The 16117-nt window shown below is 39.5% G+C and overlaps 3 protein-coding genes across 3 annotated transcripts; 2 read left to right on the top strand and 1 right to left on the bottom strand.

Annotated features, from left to right (window-relative positions):
• Positions 1 to 160: 160 nt before the first annotated feature.
• Positions 161 to 1982, top strand: rpp21 (ribonuclease P 21 subunit). The gene is made up of 5 exons (XM_034229916.1): positions 161 to 364; positions 504 to 604; positions 1009 to 1091; positions 1277 to 1411; positions 1604 to 1982. The coding sequence occupies exons 1-5, from the start codon at positions 308 to 310 to the stop codon at positions 1711 to 1713; spliced, it is 486 nt and encodes a 161-aa protein (XP_034085807.1). The 5' UTR covers positions 161 to 307; the 3' UTR covers positions 1714 to 1982.
• On the bottom strand, positions 1981 to 3707 carry aqp12 (aquaporin 12). The gene is made up of 3 exons (XM_034229915.1): positions 3055 to 3707; positions 2352 to 2468; positions 1981 to 2271 (listed from the first exon to the last, which is right to left on the bottom strand). The coding sequence occupies exons 1-3, from the start codon at positions 3647 to 3649 to the stop codon at positions 2138 to 2140; spliced, it is 846 nt and encodes a 281-aa protein (XP_034085806.1). The 5' UTR covers positions 3650 to 3707; the 3' UTR covers positions 1981 to 2137.
• Positions 3708 to 7918: 4211 nt separating this feature from the next.
• Positions 7919 to 15465, top strand: LOC117555144 (UDP-N-acetylglucosamine/UDP-glucose/GDP-mannose transporter-like). Its single transcript, XM_034229914.1, has 12 exons — positions 7919 to 8121; positions 8403 to 8436; positions 8532 to 8618; positions 8700 to 8767; positions 9872 to 9943; positions 10102 to 10170; positions 10417 to 10519; positions 11163 to 11255; positions 12157 to 12224; positions 12497 to 12575; positions 12660 to 12742; positions 14100 to 15465. The coding sequence occupies exons 1-12, from the start codon at positions 8012 to 8014 to the stop codon at positions 14203 to 14205; spliced, it is 972 nt and encodes a 323-aa protein (XP_034085805.1). The 5' UTR covers positions 7919 to 8011; the 3' UTR covers positions 14206 to 15465.
• Positions 15466 to 16117: the final 652 nt, after the last annotated feature.

Raw genomic sequence — 16117 nt, 5'->3', positions numbered from 1 at the left:
ATTGAATTAAACAAATAGAACACTAGACAAATGTATATAATGTTATGCATTCTTTACTGTATCTAGGAAGTGGAACGTATTAAGAACTTTTGTTTTCATTGATAGCTTTATGCCTATAAAACATGATTATTTACAGACTGCGATTATACGACTTTAGGAACTTTTTTTCCTAGGCGTGAGCTTTGTCGATGCTTTTATTTTGGAGGTTTTTCCCGGAAGTGTATCAGTTTGACTTCAGGCTGATGTAACTCAGTGTAGCAGCTATAACGACTAACTACTACAGTGTCTTTCTAATATTTTCTGTGTAATGGCACTACAACTGAAAGACAAAGATGCTTACCAAAGAATGAACTATCTTTACCAGGTAGGAAATACATAATAAAGCAACAGTTAATCGCTGTCGTGAAGCCAAGACAGTAGCCTCCTCACGTGGCTAACATGTTAGCTTATTTGCTAAGTAAGCGTGTAATGATTTTTCTTCCACCGGTTTTATCTCTATACAGGCTGCACATTGTGTTTTATCACAAAACCCCGAAAATGTCGAGCTGGCTCGTTTCTACTGCTTCACACAGAAGACAATTGCAAGGCGTTTAGTTCTCAGACAGTAAGTTTTGCTCAATATTATCTAGTTTCACTCAATATTATCTAGTTTCACTCTCTTGCCTAGATTGATTTTATTTTGAAAGGTAATGACAGCAAGGCGCTGCCACTTCAGAGCATAGATTTACAAGAAGATATGTAGAAATCCTCAACATACAACTACCACAAAAACACAACATTACACCAACAATAGTTTCACAAATGTGTACAAGTCAGCTTTATAATAATGCCCTCTTTTTTGGCCTATATTAATCCTGTCCATTAGTGTTCTCTTCAGAGAAACACTAGTAGGCCTGGAATACTTTCAAAGTAATTGTCCCTCTAAGTCGTATTTATTATTCCAAAAGTGATTCCAGAAAGGCAGAAACCAAATCTGACACATTTTTAAGATTGTATATGTTATTGCAGAGACCCATCAGTGAAGAGAACATTATGCAAGAAGTGCTGCTCACTGCTCATCCCTGGAGTAACTGCTACAACAAGACAAAGAAGTGAGTCTGTTCATTATTTATAGTGAAAGTCCATGTTTACCATGTTAACTTACATTGCTTACCAATGGTTATCAAATTGAAGATTTTTTTCTAAACAGTGAATGTATTAGTTAAAAATGTGTATGTGTTTGAAAATGTATGAACCCATTATAGACATGAACCTTTTGTTGATTTTGTGTCATTAGGAAAAAACAGTAAAACCCGGTTTACTGTTTTGCGTTGCCTCAGCTGTGGGCAGAGCAAGACTTTACTGAATGATCCCAATCACTGTTTATGGGTGGACCGTCCCGAGGCTCTAATGGAGCAACAAAAGCAGCCAGGTGATGAGCCTCAACTTGACATTTTACATCAGCCTAACAGCAAATTGTTTCCACTGTGTTTACCAAACTCACGGTATTCACTTAACTACAAAACAGTTATTTTCTAATATGTTTCAACTCCCATTGAGGAAATAATGATTTAATCATGTTAACAATTGGTACTGACCATTATTTATTATTTCTCACTCACAGATCAAGGCCCTTCCAATAAAAAACAGACGAAAGGCAAAAAACCTGATGGGCCCGTGTCTTCTAAACCCAGCGCTGCCAAGAGCGATGCAAAGAGCACTGCCAGCACGTGACAGCGTCTTAAGATACGAAAGACCTCATATTTCTTGTCTTTTAAAAAAAAAAAGATGAATCCCCAGACTTCTAGTTATTTTAAGGATTTAGTTCCTTTTGGCCTCTGAGATCATTTTCTGCAGTGTTTTTGTCACCAAGCGATTTTTGAAGCTACCAATAGATGGCCACCATGTTGTGTACACTTTAAGAAAGAAGTGTGTATTTTTTTTTTTTTCAAATGTAAAACCTCATATGTGGTAATGATTGTATTAAAAACTGCAAACAAGAATGGAAGAAATTAATTTATTGGTCATTATTATATTCTATACATAATATTTTACATTTTCTGTACAGTAAAATATCTTGTCCATTAACCATTTATTTTCAGGACATTTCCTTAAAGGTTGATTGAAGGAAAAAAATTAAAATAAAGGGTAGTTTCTTTCACTGTTTCTTCTTTTCTGCTTTGTCCCCCTTTGGTACTCGTGTCTTCTGGCGTGTCTTCTGAGAATATAGTAGGTTCTTGGAAAAGATCCTTGGAATATGACCCATGTACAAGAACAGAGCCAGAATCATGCCTGGAAAACAGATACAGTGTGTGAACAGCATGTTTACTTTAAAAGAACTCCACATGTTTTTCATTTTTAATCTAATATACCTGTGAGGGAGCCCAGCCAATAGACCACTGCATACTCAGTGAAGGTAAATCCAGGACAGTGGAAGGTGAGGCCGTAGGACAAGGAGGGACTCATGTAGGCTGAGGTGTAGCCTCGGGCTGCAAAAAAGAACGGACAAATAAAGTTAATGTTATTTATTAAACCATCTAAAGCATAATGCCTGAAGGAAAGTGGAAGCCAAAACATAACTCTTATATACTGGAAGCAAAGAAACAGCTGCTTGAATCATGACTAATACCAAGATGAGGTACTATTCAAGTCTTAAACTAAAGTAGTGAATAAGCTGTATGTAAGTGTAACAATCCTAACCATTTTATAGCTATTTTAGCCAAATGTATAAAGATGCATCACAAACAACTTAATTATTGACTAACGTCAACTAGAGGAGACATTTTAGTCAGGCTATAATTAAAAGTAATTAACTTGTCTAACAAACAAAATTATCAGAAACCATGTCATCTTGGCCTGCACCCATGAAGTGTGTGACTGCTATATTCATTTGTCATTGCATTCCTATATTTCAATGATTTGTTTTCTTCCACTGTGGGTTTTAAATAAAAATGTTTGTTTTGTATTTAAGTAATTTTCCTCCAGCAATATTCACAAGCATAAAGGTACTTTGCATGAGTGGAGTTTTACGACTTTTTTCGGATCGATGAAGGGCCACGTTCACCTAGAACTTACCTGTATGGAACAGGAAAGTGAGGAGGACTGCGATCAGCGGCACCCGGATCAGGGCTGATCTGCGTCGCAGGTTTAGAAGGACAAGATGAAAGATGAGCGTGCAGACACACTCAGTGAAAAAACCTTGAACCAAAGAGACCAGCAGAGATGAGCTACACTCTCTAGCCATCAGGTTTTTGATCATGTGCATGTCTGTCAGCTCCAGACTCCAGTAGTAAAGAGCTACAAGAAGCGCCATGTGGGCCCCAAGAAACTGGGCTGCAACAGCAAGGAGAGTGGGTAGGGTGGTGGCCTCCCGCTGCAGGAACTTCAGCACAACCAGGGTAGGATTCCCTGACTCACTTCCACAGATAATACCATGGGCTAACAACACCACGAACCGAACGGTTAACGTCACATCAGGACCCAAGCCTCCGGCCCACTCACCCACATCTACAATGGTCTGCACCTCCAACAAACATGCCACCAGCATGAAAGAGGAAGAAAACTCCAACATGAAGCTTAACCTTGGCCATTTTTGAAGAAGTGTTCGGACTAAGGCTGCAAAAATGGCAGCAGACACAAAGTATCCGAGAGATGCATTCAGTCCAGACATGGCTCAGGTCATCTGTCCCCTGCTGTTTCTGTTCCAAAAGGAATGAATGGGGCTTTCACACCACAGCTCTGCAGTGTGTTTGGCAACGTGGCACATGGAGGGCCATGCTTCTTATCAGAGAAACGTCAGGTTTTAATCCCACAACCACCTGCCAAAATACACATGGACCTCGACACAAGGTCAGGTCAAGATGTTGGCCTTCAATTGCAGGTCATTTATAATTAGATCACACATTTGGGTAACTGCTTCCTTCATATCTCTACACAGGATAGCATGTGCTCCTACTCTAAAAGTTCTTTATTCTATGGGACTGGATGGCTGGATACTTATTCAATTTAAATTACAACATAGTGGATTCAAAGGTTTAGGAATGTTGAAGGATACAAGCTTTTTTTGTAGCCCAGTTGTCCACTGCACACAAATACATTTTATAAGCAGTCTTCATAAAAAAAAAGTGGAACATTGCATGAGAAATTGTTGGGTTGGGTGGGGCGAAGGATTAAGTGAGGTCAGAGTATCATGATTCGTTTAAAGAGCCGGAGGAATATTCTTTAGATAGATTTGCCTGTCCCACTGTTTTGGCCAAACCTGACCCACTCTACCATGCTGCACTGCGTTATATATCAAATGCACCCTATAGGACTCATCATTGCAAACTGTATAGTCTAACTGGATGGTCCTCACTTAGTATGCGTAGGATGCAGCATTGGTTTGTATTAATGTATAAAGCCATTTTAGGTAAGCTTCCACTGTATATATGTGCCAGATTTGCTCCAGTTTGTGACTCTCACAACCTCAGAACCAGTGCCTGGATACGGTTCCAGGTACCTGCGGTGCGGACTGAGGCTGGAAAAAGGAGTCTTTTTTATTATGGTCCTTGGTCTTGGAATGACTCAAACTTATGGCACTTGTCCCTATAGCCTGTTTTAAATTGAAGTTGTCTGAGGTCCTTACCACCAGCTGCTCTTGCAGTAACAAGTAGTGCACCTTTCTTACTGTCCTAATGTGCACAATGTAGTGACTGCTTGTTACGTTCCCTATTAGGCTTGGGGAACTAAAGGGAAGAACACGACCAGATTGGTATTGGTATATTTTGTCTTTTGTTTTCTTAGTTATGTTCTCTGTATTTTATATGTTTGTGTTATGTGTAACGTTGCTGCCTTCTTGGCCAGGTCAGCATTGCAAATGAGATTATATCTCAATGCTTTTATCTGGTTAAATAAAGGTTAAATAATAAATAAATAAATAAAATGTATAGTCATCTCTTAGTTTTTTCTGGATCTCCTCCACCTGGCGCTCTAAATCGATACATTTCTGACAAAAGCCATAATTGTTTTTTATACAATTGTTTTCTCCTTTTACTTGAGCATCTGTTTTTTGTTTTTAGACTCAAGCTGAAAGGACATGTCCTACTCCCACTGCAGTCTCACAGTCTCCAGGTCTGGTTTGCTTGAGACAGAGCAGAGACGGTGTGGGTGGAACAGATAACAGCTAAAGGACAAGATGAAAATAATGATCTTGTATAATGCGCTATGTTCCTGTACAATTACTATACAAGTACTGTTTTGAGCACTAAATTCTCACAGGATGAGGAAAGAAAATAACAAATGTTCCCATATTCAAAATTAACAAACCAAAATAAATTATACTTTGTATGATAATGTATTCTCTGTTTTAAGATAACTTTATCACAGAAAGTATGTTGGATGAGATATCCCTGAAACCACAGTGTTGGGTCTGTGTTTCATTAGAGGAGGAATGCAGGTTGACCCTGACTATGACCATGTCAAATCTGATGTAATTTGACTATATCGTAGAGGGGGATGGGGCACAGAGTCGCTTATCCAGGCAGGGGAGTGCATCTGACGAAGATAGGTTGTTGTGCTCTCTATCTCTGTTTCTTATCCTACATTTTCACCCTGGACTAGAGGGAAAGCGTTCTTGGACGCCTTTTCAGCTCTGTTTCTTACTATATTCTTCCTACCCCGTTTACCTTGAACTATTCTAGGAGAGTGTGTTGACGTTGACTTGTTGGGCCGTTCCTCCTGTACTTGTTTGTTCCCCAGTTCCTTTCCTTTAACTGAATCTAGGAGAGGGCATTTAGGCCTCTCTACTTCCTTCTTTTGATTAGTTTAGTTTTTCACCCCCTTTCCCTTGAACTAATTTATGCAGGAGAGTGCATTTACATAGTCACGTTGTGCCTCTCGGCGTATACTTTGACTTTCTGTCGCTTTGGAGAGTGCTAGTACGTTGGATACGTTGGGCCTTTTCACTGTTGTCCCTCTTCACTAGTATCCCATGTCCCCTCTTCATAATTTGGGTCTTCATAATTTCCACCCTATTCTAAGGGGAAGCATGATGGTGCCTTTTCATTTCAATTTCTGGCTTTGTGTTTCTTCACCTCTTACTCGTTTAATATTTAGGAGAGTGCATTTACGTAGTCACGTTGTGCCTCTCTTCCTCTGTTTCTGGCTGTTCTTTTCATACCCTTGTTTCTCAGAGAAGAGAAGAAATACTATTCTAAAAAGGAGCTGACACATGGTGTCTCTTCACTTGTACACTTGAGGGGTCAGAGTTCATATGGTGAGGGATTCCATGAGCGGTATGCGCCGGCCTGTGCCTTTACCTTGGACTTCTAATAGAACTGCTCGGGTCTTGATAGATTGAGTGGGGAAGTTCATGAGATCTTTCTAGAGGGTTATCAAGAATAACTTTTATCCAATGACCTTTTCCCTCTCTGTCTGTGTCTGTGTATTCTCTTGTTCCGATTAACCCAGCCAAATCTTTTTTCTTGTTTTGTATCTATATCTACGCCGGGATCCGGAGTCGAGGCTGATCCTCTTGCTGTAGTCCTGTGTCTTGGATCCTCTATCCTGAGTTCTGGATTAAGTCGTGGACTTCGGGTCGTGGCTGAACCTGTCTCTGCGGTCCTGCCTTGGGTCTCGTCATGCTGCTTCCCTGATGGCTTCCACAGGATTGTAGCTGACATCCTCGTGGATTCATCTTCTTATTACAGACACATGCATTTCCTAACATTCGGTCTATATGCTGTAAAATGTATTATCTCTTCGATTTACACACGGCATCTATTGCACGTCTGTCCGTCCTGGGAGAGGGATCCCTCCTCTGTTGCTCTCCCTGAGGTTTCTCCCATGTTCCCCTTAAACTGTGGGTTTTTCTCTGGAAATGTGTCCTTGTACGATGTGAGGGTCTAAGGATAGAGGGTGTCGTTTTTTCTCATACTGATATTCTAAACAATCTGTGCTGTTGTATTAGCTGTAAAGTGTCTCTACTGTAGGCTATTTTTATTATGTGTACAGCACTTTGGCTCGACCAAAAATCGTTTATAAATGTGTTATATAAAAATAACTTGATTTGATTTGATTTGATATATCCACTAAAAAAACATAGTGGACTCCTGGAAAAAGGACCTGTTCCCTATGGCAATATGAAGAGCTCCTTCTAAGATAACCGAATCACGAAGATCCTTAGTTTAAAGTAATTACCAGAGATGGAAATAAAGTTATGAATGTTATAATCCAATTCTGCAAGGGCCTGCTATGACTTCCACAACCTGGACCTGATCCCATGTCATGGCCATTTCTACTGATCATAATTCCATTGTTGAGGTATACTAAAATAGATTTATACTGTGTAATTACATTGGTTTCTCATACAGCATCTCTGTAAAGTACCGGTATTCACTCTCTGTCCTAAACGGCTTGTTGGAGCTCCATGGGACCTTTAACCAACTTCCCTTCAGTTCATCACTACCAGATATTCATTCACTTTTCAGAATGTTATGCCCCTAGTTTTTTTGTTCTTTTTATATATACTCAATGAATTTTTTTTACAGTCTGGGATGGGTTTATGATTAGCAACAACTTTGCATTTTCAATTGAGAAATTGTTTAGGGTCTAGATCAGACCGTCAAAGAGCATCTGGGTTTTGGGTTCTCAGTTTATTATTATAGTAATATATCGCCATATGCATTAATACAGTCAAAGTGATCCAACATTTAAAAAAAAGACAAAAATGTCCCTGATGATTATGATATTTGATTAAAATACAGTAGAATCCAATGGGTGACGTCACGGACACGTCTACTCAATTAATACAGTGTAAATTGAATGCTCTCTGATGTTCAGACTTGAGGAGGAAGTTGTGAAACGTCGGTGTGTGTGTGTGTGTGTGTGTGTGTGTGTGTGTGTGTGTGTGTGTGTGTGTGCGCGCGTATGTGTGCGTGTGTGTCAGAGAGAGAGAGAGAGAGAGAGAGAGAGAGAGAGAGAGGGAGAGGAGAGAGAGCCAGTTGAAGTGATGGCAGAGGAAGAGGCGACGCTCAGAGAGGAATGAGAAGTGGGGATGGCGGACAAACCTCTGACGCTGTTTGTGAAGCTGTTTGCCGCTGGATTTTACGGCGTGAGCTCGTTTTTCATCGTCGTGGTGAACAAAAGTGTCCTCACCAACTACAGGTAACGGTAATTCGTAGCGACTTGAACAGTAAACGGTTAAGTTGCTAAGCTACCTTGTTAGCTAGCCTATCAACTGAAGTTGTGTCGGCTGTACAGCGATGGAGCTTGTTGACTGACGGCAACTTTTGACTAGCGAGATTGTATACAAAACTACATAGGATATACATTTAAAGTAGCATTTTTAGGAAGCTAACTCTAAATTATATTTCAACGTGAGTGTGTTTAGTGTGTTAGCTACAGTATGCTCAGCCTGTAAGCTGTTCTCAACTCTGCTGTTCCAGGTTCCCTTCTTCAATATGTGTCGGAATAGGACAAGTAAGTTGAATGTTTGTTCCCCTCTTTTGTCACGATTTCACAATTACACATCAACCCCTGAAAGCAAAGTAATGTTCTGTTGAATGTGTGTGCAGATGTTTGCCACAGTGGTTGTGCTGTGGGTGGGCAAGGCTTCGAGGGTGATCACCTTCCCTGACTGTGATGAGAGCATACCTCGCAAGGTGAGACCATCTGTCCATTCATCGAGTATTAAGTTCACCATGTTCAGGACAGTTTTTCATTTATGTGTACCTCATTTGCAGACGTTTCCTCTACCTCTCCTTTATGTGGGAAATCAAATCACTGGTCTGTTTGGTACCAAAAGGCTGAAGTAAGTTTGCATCTCTAAACTAATTAGGTCTGATTTATGGTTTGAGGGAGTAACATTCACGGTCATGAGCTCATTCAGATCAGTTCATCATTGAAGCAATTGGGAAAACTCAGATCAACAATGACAGTACACGCAACAGTATAACAATATTAGTCTATAAAAAGTTGTAAAAATAAAATTGGACAAGAAGAAATGCTAAGCATGAGTAAAAAACGGTCGGAGTAAAATAGGTGCAGAATAACAATTACCTCCTGTCCAAATAAAGCATGTTAATAGCACTAGGGACACTTTTAAATATATTGCACTTTGACCGGGGAACCCTGTATCTTCTGCCTGAAGGGAGGCGATCAAATGCCTCAGAGGTTGCTTTGGGCTCGCTAACATCAATCATGCCTCCCTGAAAGGGGTAGTTTGGATTTTTTGAAGTAGGGTTATATAATGTACTTTCCTATAGTCAGTGTATTCCAGTTTGGAAAACAATGATACATTTGTACCAGCACAACAGCAAAGTGTATTTTAGCCACCTAAAGAGAAAGAGCGACCTAAAAATATCACTATCTGGTTAAGTGTAAACTATATTTAGAATATTTTCACTGCTTTATCTTGCCACCAGTCTCCTTTTGACCAAAACAGTAATTTCACTGTTAAAACATCACAGGCAGCAATAGGCAAACTACTGTGTTATGCGGGGGTAAAATGACTGTTTTGGTCAGTGGAGTCCGGTGGCTATGAAGAGAGCATAGATGATGGCTTCAGTTACCTGTTGAAAGGACTGTCTGATGGCAAGGTAAAGTGGTTAAAGTAGTCTAAATATAACATTCTTGTATTGGTAGGTCGTTTTTTTAGGTATGTTAACTACACTGTCAGAAGCAGGACATTGCTTAACTTCTGTGCTGCTACCCCTACCTGTTTCTCCGAGGCTTGCTACTATAGGTAAAACACAGATTTTGGAGTACCTCATAAACCCCCACTTCAAACAATCAGAACTATCAAGTTCACAATGTTACCGAGTGTATTTTGGCATTGATATTGCCATACCTGGTTTCTATTGAAAAGCTTAAAGAAACAAACCAAGCTAAAGCCATGTATGTCCTCTTCCACCAGTCTGCCGATGTTTACTGTCCTCAGAAGGTTCTCCATACTGTTCACAATGATGGCAGAGGGAATGCTGCTCAAGTAAGTGTGCATGTGACAGAAAGCCCACTTTTCTCTGATCATGTACTCGATGGGATACCAAGACTAGTCGCGTCTTTGATCTATATTTGTGGCTTTAATTTACAACTCACAGCAACCAGATAGAGTTTCATTGCTCTACTGTCTTTAACCTTTGGCAGGAAGAAATTCTCCAGGCCAGTCCAGCTGACAGTATTTACAATGATCCTCGGGGCGTTCATAGCCGCAAGGTAAGTCTTCCTACATCCAGGTGTCCCGGCTGTTAAAGCAAACCGAAATTACCTTCACTACAAAGGGTTGTCCTGCCCTGACATATGTCCTCACTTCAGTAATATTGTCTTTACAGTCATTACACACATGTTTATCTGTAATAAAAGGAACCTTGCTGAAACACAACATGCCCAAAGCTACATTTTTACTGACAACGCTCCATTTATCTCCTCAAAACTTTCTTTGGTTTTCTCTCATCTCTATAGTGCCGACTTGTCCTTTGACATGCAAGGCTACGTCTTCATTGTCATGAACGACGTGCTGACTGCAGCCAACGGAGCCTATGTCAAACAAAAATTAGATGCAAAGGTATGTGGCAGCTCCATCTGATGAATAGTAACCATTGTTGGGCTGAGGCTGTTTTTGGCCATGAGCTGATGTTGGTGAATGTAGAGAACCCAAACTGTCCTTCAGCGTCTGGCTTGAAGGCACTCGGTGTACCAGGAGTCAGTTATTTCCATTCCCCACTACATTGATTAGATTGTCATTGTTTATATGTTTTTGTAGAGAAAGTGTCCCTGTTTTTCTATTTGGTTTTCTTGCATTACTTTTAACAGTCAGGCTAATTACAGTTTGACTGTTGGGTCCCAAATGTTCAGTAGCTTGTTTTAGTTTGCTTCTTATGTCACATGAGCACACTGCTCAGTTCTCACATTACAGCAGACGCTGAACTGGATCCAGATTTAGTCGGTGATGTCTATAGAGCACCATCTGCTAATACAGCACAAGACAGAGAGGTGTGTGTGTGTGTGAGGGAGTGATATTGTGAGGGACTGAAAGATGGAGTCACGTGAAACCAAATCAGACTAAAACATAGAGGTTCCAGGTATTCCATGCATGACACATGTATACTAGTTAGTAGTTAGTGAGGAATGCTCTCAAAGAATTGTGAATAACCCTCTCTGTTCTGGCTCTGCATGTTTTTCATGTTCCTGTTTCCTCTTTCTCACAGGAGCTGGGGAAGTACGGATTGCTGTATTATAATGCATTATTTATGATCATTCCTACTATAATCTTGGCTCATTTGACTGGAGATATTCAGAAGGTACGCAGTTTGACTCTGGTTGCTGCTATATTTCTTCTCTACCTGCTCGATTTTTTATTATCTTTACTTGAAATCCGGAATCACAGAAGATTTATTCATAAGGTTTGTGAAATGTAAGTGTTTGAACTTAAACTACCAAGTTGAGTCTTTGTAGCTTATATAGTTGTAACTGATGAGGTTTAATGCTGAACTATACTGAGTGCACATATGTAGTCCTGGGTGTGTGCTGTAAGTATGTGCTGCTGTTAGTTGGTCAGTGTTGGCAGAGACCTTCTGGTTTGCCCAGCTGGGGCCCAGCAGCCAGAAAGGCACAAAGCTGCCATTATGCACCTAGAGTTATTACAGCAGCGCCTACAGCCTCCTTTGACTGGAAAACCTCATGAGATGCAGACTACTACCTTTTAAGGGAAACTCAGTGTTGAATCTTTAAGAACGTAATAGGTGATGCCATCAACTTCCTAAAATGTGATTAACAACTGCTTAGTAAATCTTTATTTACTTACTTCCACTAAACACCAGACAGACCTATAAGGAATGACTTTTTGTACTAAATAACCTGAATGTTTTAGGCTCAGATCATTTTTGTATCGGATCAGAATACCTTTATGCGTCCCACAGAGGGGAAATTAACATTTGTTACAGCAGAAAAGAGCCAAAGACAGCTTAATGTTTAACAAGAAGTATGCATAAAAAACTAAATATTAAAGAAAAAAAGAAAAAAGAATTACACAATTTACAAAGTACTCGGCCTGTAACAGTTCTGAAGATGTAGCATCCATATTGCAGTTATTCACGGAATATATATATATGTAGACATAGTTGCCTACCTTTTGTTTTTTCTGTATATGTGTATTTTGACCTGTAGAGTTCTGCTGTTTCTTATTCTGTGCTTCTCTTTCAGGCGGTGGAATATGATGGTTGGTCAGATATGTTCTTCCTCACCCTCTTCATCATGTCTTGCATCATGGGGTAAGGACACTGGACAAAGCTTCTCTGTGACGTGCATGCTTGCGCAAGGGTTGTGTTTTTTATGCCAGAATTTGAACATCTGGATTATACTAGATATCTGTGGCATCACTATTATATCAGTGACAGCTGGATCCGAGGCCAAAGCTCCACTTTCTTCTGAAGCTCACAATGACTCTTTGTTTTCCGTTTCTCATTAACACATTGTGAAATCTGACTTCATGCTTGAGCAAGTGTTGAGTCATGAGTAACATGATAACATTGTTGTTTTTCAGCTTCGTTCTGATGTATTCCACTGTGCTGTGTACACAATACAACTCTGCATTAACAACTACCATCGTGGGGTGCATTAAGGTAAACCGCAGACAGGTGTGATGTAATGGTGAGATGCACGGTAAAAAAACAATTAGCCTTAATAATATGTTCCTAATTTTACAGAATGTCTTGGTGACATACATCGGGATGGTGTTCAGTGGAGACTACATCTTCTCTTGGACAAACTTCATTGGTTTGAATATCAGGTATATAATGATAAAATGAATGATGAAATGTCTACCTGTTTTTATATAAGGATGGATTTTTTCAAATACGCCCAGGCTCGACCAAATATTTTTTCTAGTCTTCTCGTACTTCACTCATCTACATCAACTACTTAGCTACATACTCAAATATCTCTACTTTTGGGTGGATTTCCATTACATTTGTCATTAGGAACGTTTTGTGAGCTAGTTGGAGAGGGTCCACTAGTATTGAGTCAGACTTGGCCTCCTTAAACGGGGAACTCCTAAATAATATTCTCCCACAGATATCACTTATACTAAAGTGCTGCAGAAATGTATTAGTGCAAGTTGGATCTTGTTGGGAAGTATGATGTGTTTTTATGAATGAAGATGTGCTGCAACATGTTCATGCTGATTCAAATCAAATCGAGTTTTATTTATATAGCACATTTAAAAACGATTTTTGGTCGAGCCAAAGTGCTGTACATATAATAAAAATAGCCTACAGTAGAGACACTTTACAGCAAATACAACAGCACAGATTGTTTAGAATATCAGTATGAGAAAAACGACACCCTCTATCCTTAGACCCTCACATCGTACAAGGAAAAACTTCCAGAGAAAACCCACAGTTTAAGGGGAACATGGGAGAAACCTCAGGGAGAGCAACAGAGGAGGGATCCCTCTCCCAGGACGGACATACGTGCAATAGATGCCGTGTGTAAATCGAAGAGATAATACATTTTACAGCATATAGACCGAATGTTAGGAAATGCATGTGTCTGTAATAAGAAGATGAATCCACGAGGATGTCAGCTACAATCCTGAGGAAGCCATCAGGGAAGCAGCATGACGAGACCCAAGGCAGGACCGCAGAGACAGGTTCAGCCACGACCAGAAGTCCACGACTTAATCCAGAACTCAGGATAGAGGATCCAAGACACAGGACTACAGCAAGAGGATCAGCCTCGACTCCGGATCCCGGCGTAGATATAGATACAAAACAAGAAAAAAGATTTGGCTGGGTTAATCGGAACAAGAGAATACACAGACACAGACAGAGAGGGAAAAGGTCATTGGATAAAAGTTATTCTTGATAACCCTCTAGAAAGATCTCATGAACTTCCCCACTCAATCTATCAAGACCCGAGCAGTTCTATTAGATATAGGATAAGAAACAGAGAGAGGGAGCTTGAAACAAATAACCGTTCTTTCAAGTCTCACATTGCCTTATACTCAGATAAAAGGTTTAGTAGCCTCTCTCTCACCTCACTATATGTTGTTATCCAGCCTTTCAGAAGAATAAAACATTATTGTCCATATGGTGTTCTTGTACAAGTGTTAGTGTTCTCACTCGTGGTTGCTGTGTGTGTTGCAGTATTGCGGGCAGCCTGGTGTACTCCTACATCACTCTCACAGAGGAGCAGTCGAACAAAGCAAGTGAAAACACCAAGCTGGACATCAAGGGCAAGGTGGTCGTATGACAAAGACACTGGATTTTATAGTATGTTCTGCTGATCAACGAAAGAAAAGCTCTATTTTTTAGTATGACTTTTATTTATGGAGTATTTTAGCAGCAAAGTCTTGGAACGGTGTTGGGTTAACTTCTTTCTGTCTCTGTATGGAAATGGAGCCTCGCCATCACCGTGACTCTGTCAGTTGGTTTTTAAACGGTGTTTTCTTTTTAAATATTTGTATTTTGATACTGTACATGTGAGCATTGAGAATAAGGGAAACATATTTATTATATTAGAACATTTCCTCACACTTCACAAGCTTAGCGTTAAACGTTGGGATGACGGGATGTTTCCTGAATGCAGGAACAGCTGGAACTATCAGTCATTTAAAGCATGGTTGTGTACTGATTGAATCATGTAACTTTTAAGTGATGGTTATTTTAAAGGCACAATCCTTATTTTGTATTGCCTTCTCTGTTTTGCTGTTTACAAGGAATGTAACTTTAGATGCCTTCTAAGCACAGTGAGATGCACTGACACTGTCATTATCTATTGTTTCAGTATTTAGTACATTCCTTTTAGCACATACACTGTTCTAAGCTTGTTACAGACAAACGGTAATGACAGTGATCTAACCTCATCCTTCAAACAACCAAAGTGGATTAGCAGTGGGCTGTTGGTTCCCATTAAGGATTGTGGCTTTAAATAAATGTTGCCGTCTCCTTTTGGGAGATATTTTATAATTATCGTTTACATTTTTCTCCCTCAGTATTACAGAATGTTAGTTGTGGACTCTCCATGGCTGTAACTGGTTCTCTCTATGCAGAATTAACAAACTATTGTTAATAGTTTGTTATTTGTACAAGGGGATCCATGTTTTGTTTTTTCTTGACATTTTCTTGACACAATGTTATCGCACTTTGAAGTTGAGGTAGCACCTGCAAAGGGGTGAAACTGAGTTGCCTCACCTCCTGTTACATCCATTATTGAGATTATTGTATTCTTCCGAAATGTACATTTCAGGTTTAAAAGTATTACAAGAGATAAGTGTTTTTCTAAACCTTTTAATAGTCAGGTACGAGCGTCTATCTTTTTTTAAAAACATTTTTTATCTACACCATTTTGTATTTATAACTTTTTTTTAGACTAATATTCATTTTGTAAGTGGAGTGGCTTGTGAATTGGTGATGCTGTTATCATCTCAAACACGGTAACCATGGATTTGTAGCTGAAACACAATGATGTATTTTTACATTAAAAAAACTCTGACTTGACATTTCTGTTCAATTTGTTGTTTATGTTTTGATTTCAAAGGTAGAATTCGACTGTTGCTAACTTTAAGTTCTCCGATGCTCTGTAATGTCCAATTTAAGTCCTGTTCAAATGACTGATTCTTGAAATATTTCGTAATTATTTTCAAATGTTGCACAACACAGGATAATTCAAAACAGTTCAGTAACTGAGCCTCTGTATTTGAGCTTAACAACAGTAGAGCGACAGTTCCCCCTTCTGTTAAAGCTGGCAAATCACGACATCACATAGATCCGCAGGGTAAAATGTGCTTAAAGAGTCCCTCTCTTTTTAAAGTTGTACACCAAGGCTACATTCAAGCTCTTATAAAGGTTTTACAAATGTACCCTACACTTATTTATAGAAACAGTGAGTGGAAGAACATTTTAATATGTTTGTAATGCCAAACTTTCTCCTGCCTTGCTTTTTTCCACCACTAGGAGTCACTAAAATCAAATGTTAAATCCTAAACATGACTCAGTTTTCTGGGCCATTTTATATAAACCAACTTCCAATATTCAACATATGAACTGATGATGTATGTGAATTCAAGGCTGTCACACTGACCCTCTCCATACACGCATACTATTGGGCTTTACATTTAATAAAATGTTCTTAAAATATATGCAAAACATTCTTTAAGATTTAA

The sequence above is a fragment of the Gymnodraco acuticeps genome, unplaced genomic scaffold (assembly GCF_902827175.1).
Source record: "Gymnodraco acuticeps unplaced genomic scaffold, fGymAcu1.1, whole genome shotgun sequence".
NCBI lineage: Eukaryota > Metazoa > Chordata > Actinopteri > Perciformes > Bathydraconidae > Gymnodraco > Gymnodraco acuticeps.
The sequence above is the reverse complement of the archived record's forward strand: the minus strand, read 5'-3'. Positions and strand labels throughout refer to the sequence as shown.

Excerpts from the sequence above, each read along its gene's own strand:
- rpp21 (XM_034229916.1), top strand. The coding sequence starts at position 308 with ATGGCACTACAACTGAAAGACAAAGATGCTTACCAAAGAATGAACTAT. Across the intron at positions 365-503 it reads GAATGAACTATCTTTACCAG|GCTGCACATTGTGTTTTATC; the intron begins GTAGGAAATACA and ends ATCTCTATACAG. Across the intron at positions 1,412-1,603 it reads GGAGCAACAAAAGCAGCCAG|ATCAAGGCCCTTCCAATAAA; the intron begins GTGATGAGCCTC and ends TCTCACTCACAG.
- aqp12 (XM_034229915.1), bottom strand. The coding sequence starts at position 3,649 with ATGTCTGGACTGAATGCATCTCTCGGATACTTTGTGTCTGCTGCCATT. Across the intron at positions 2,469-3,054 it reads CACTTTCCTGTTCCATACAG|CCCGAGGCTACACCTCAGCC; the intron begins GTAAGTTCTAGG and ends TCTTTTTTGCAG. Across the intron at positions 2,272-2,351 it reads TTGGCTGGGCTCCCTCACAG|GCATGATTCTGGCTCTGTTC; the intron begins GTATATTAGATT and ends TCTGTTTTCCAG.
- LOC117555144 (XM_034229914.1), top strand. The coding sequence starts at position 8,012 with ATGGCGGACAAACCTCTGACGCTGTTTGTGAAGCTGTTTGCCGCTGGA. Across the intron at positions 8,768-9,871 it reads TTTGGTACCAAAAGGCTGAA|TCTGCCGATGTTTACTGTCC; the intron begins GTAAGTTTGCAT and ends CTCTTCCACCAG. Across the intron at positions 12,576-12,659 it reads CCATCGTGGGGTGCATTAAG|AATGTCTTGGTGACATACAT; the intron begins GTAAACCGCAGA and ends CTAATTTTACAG.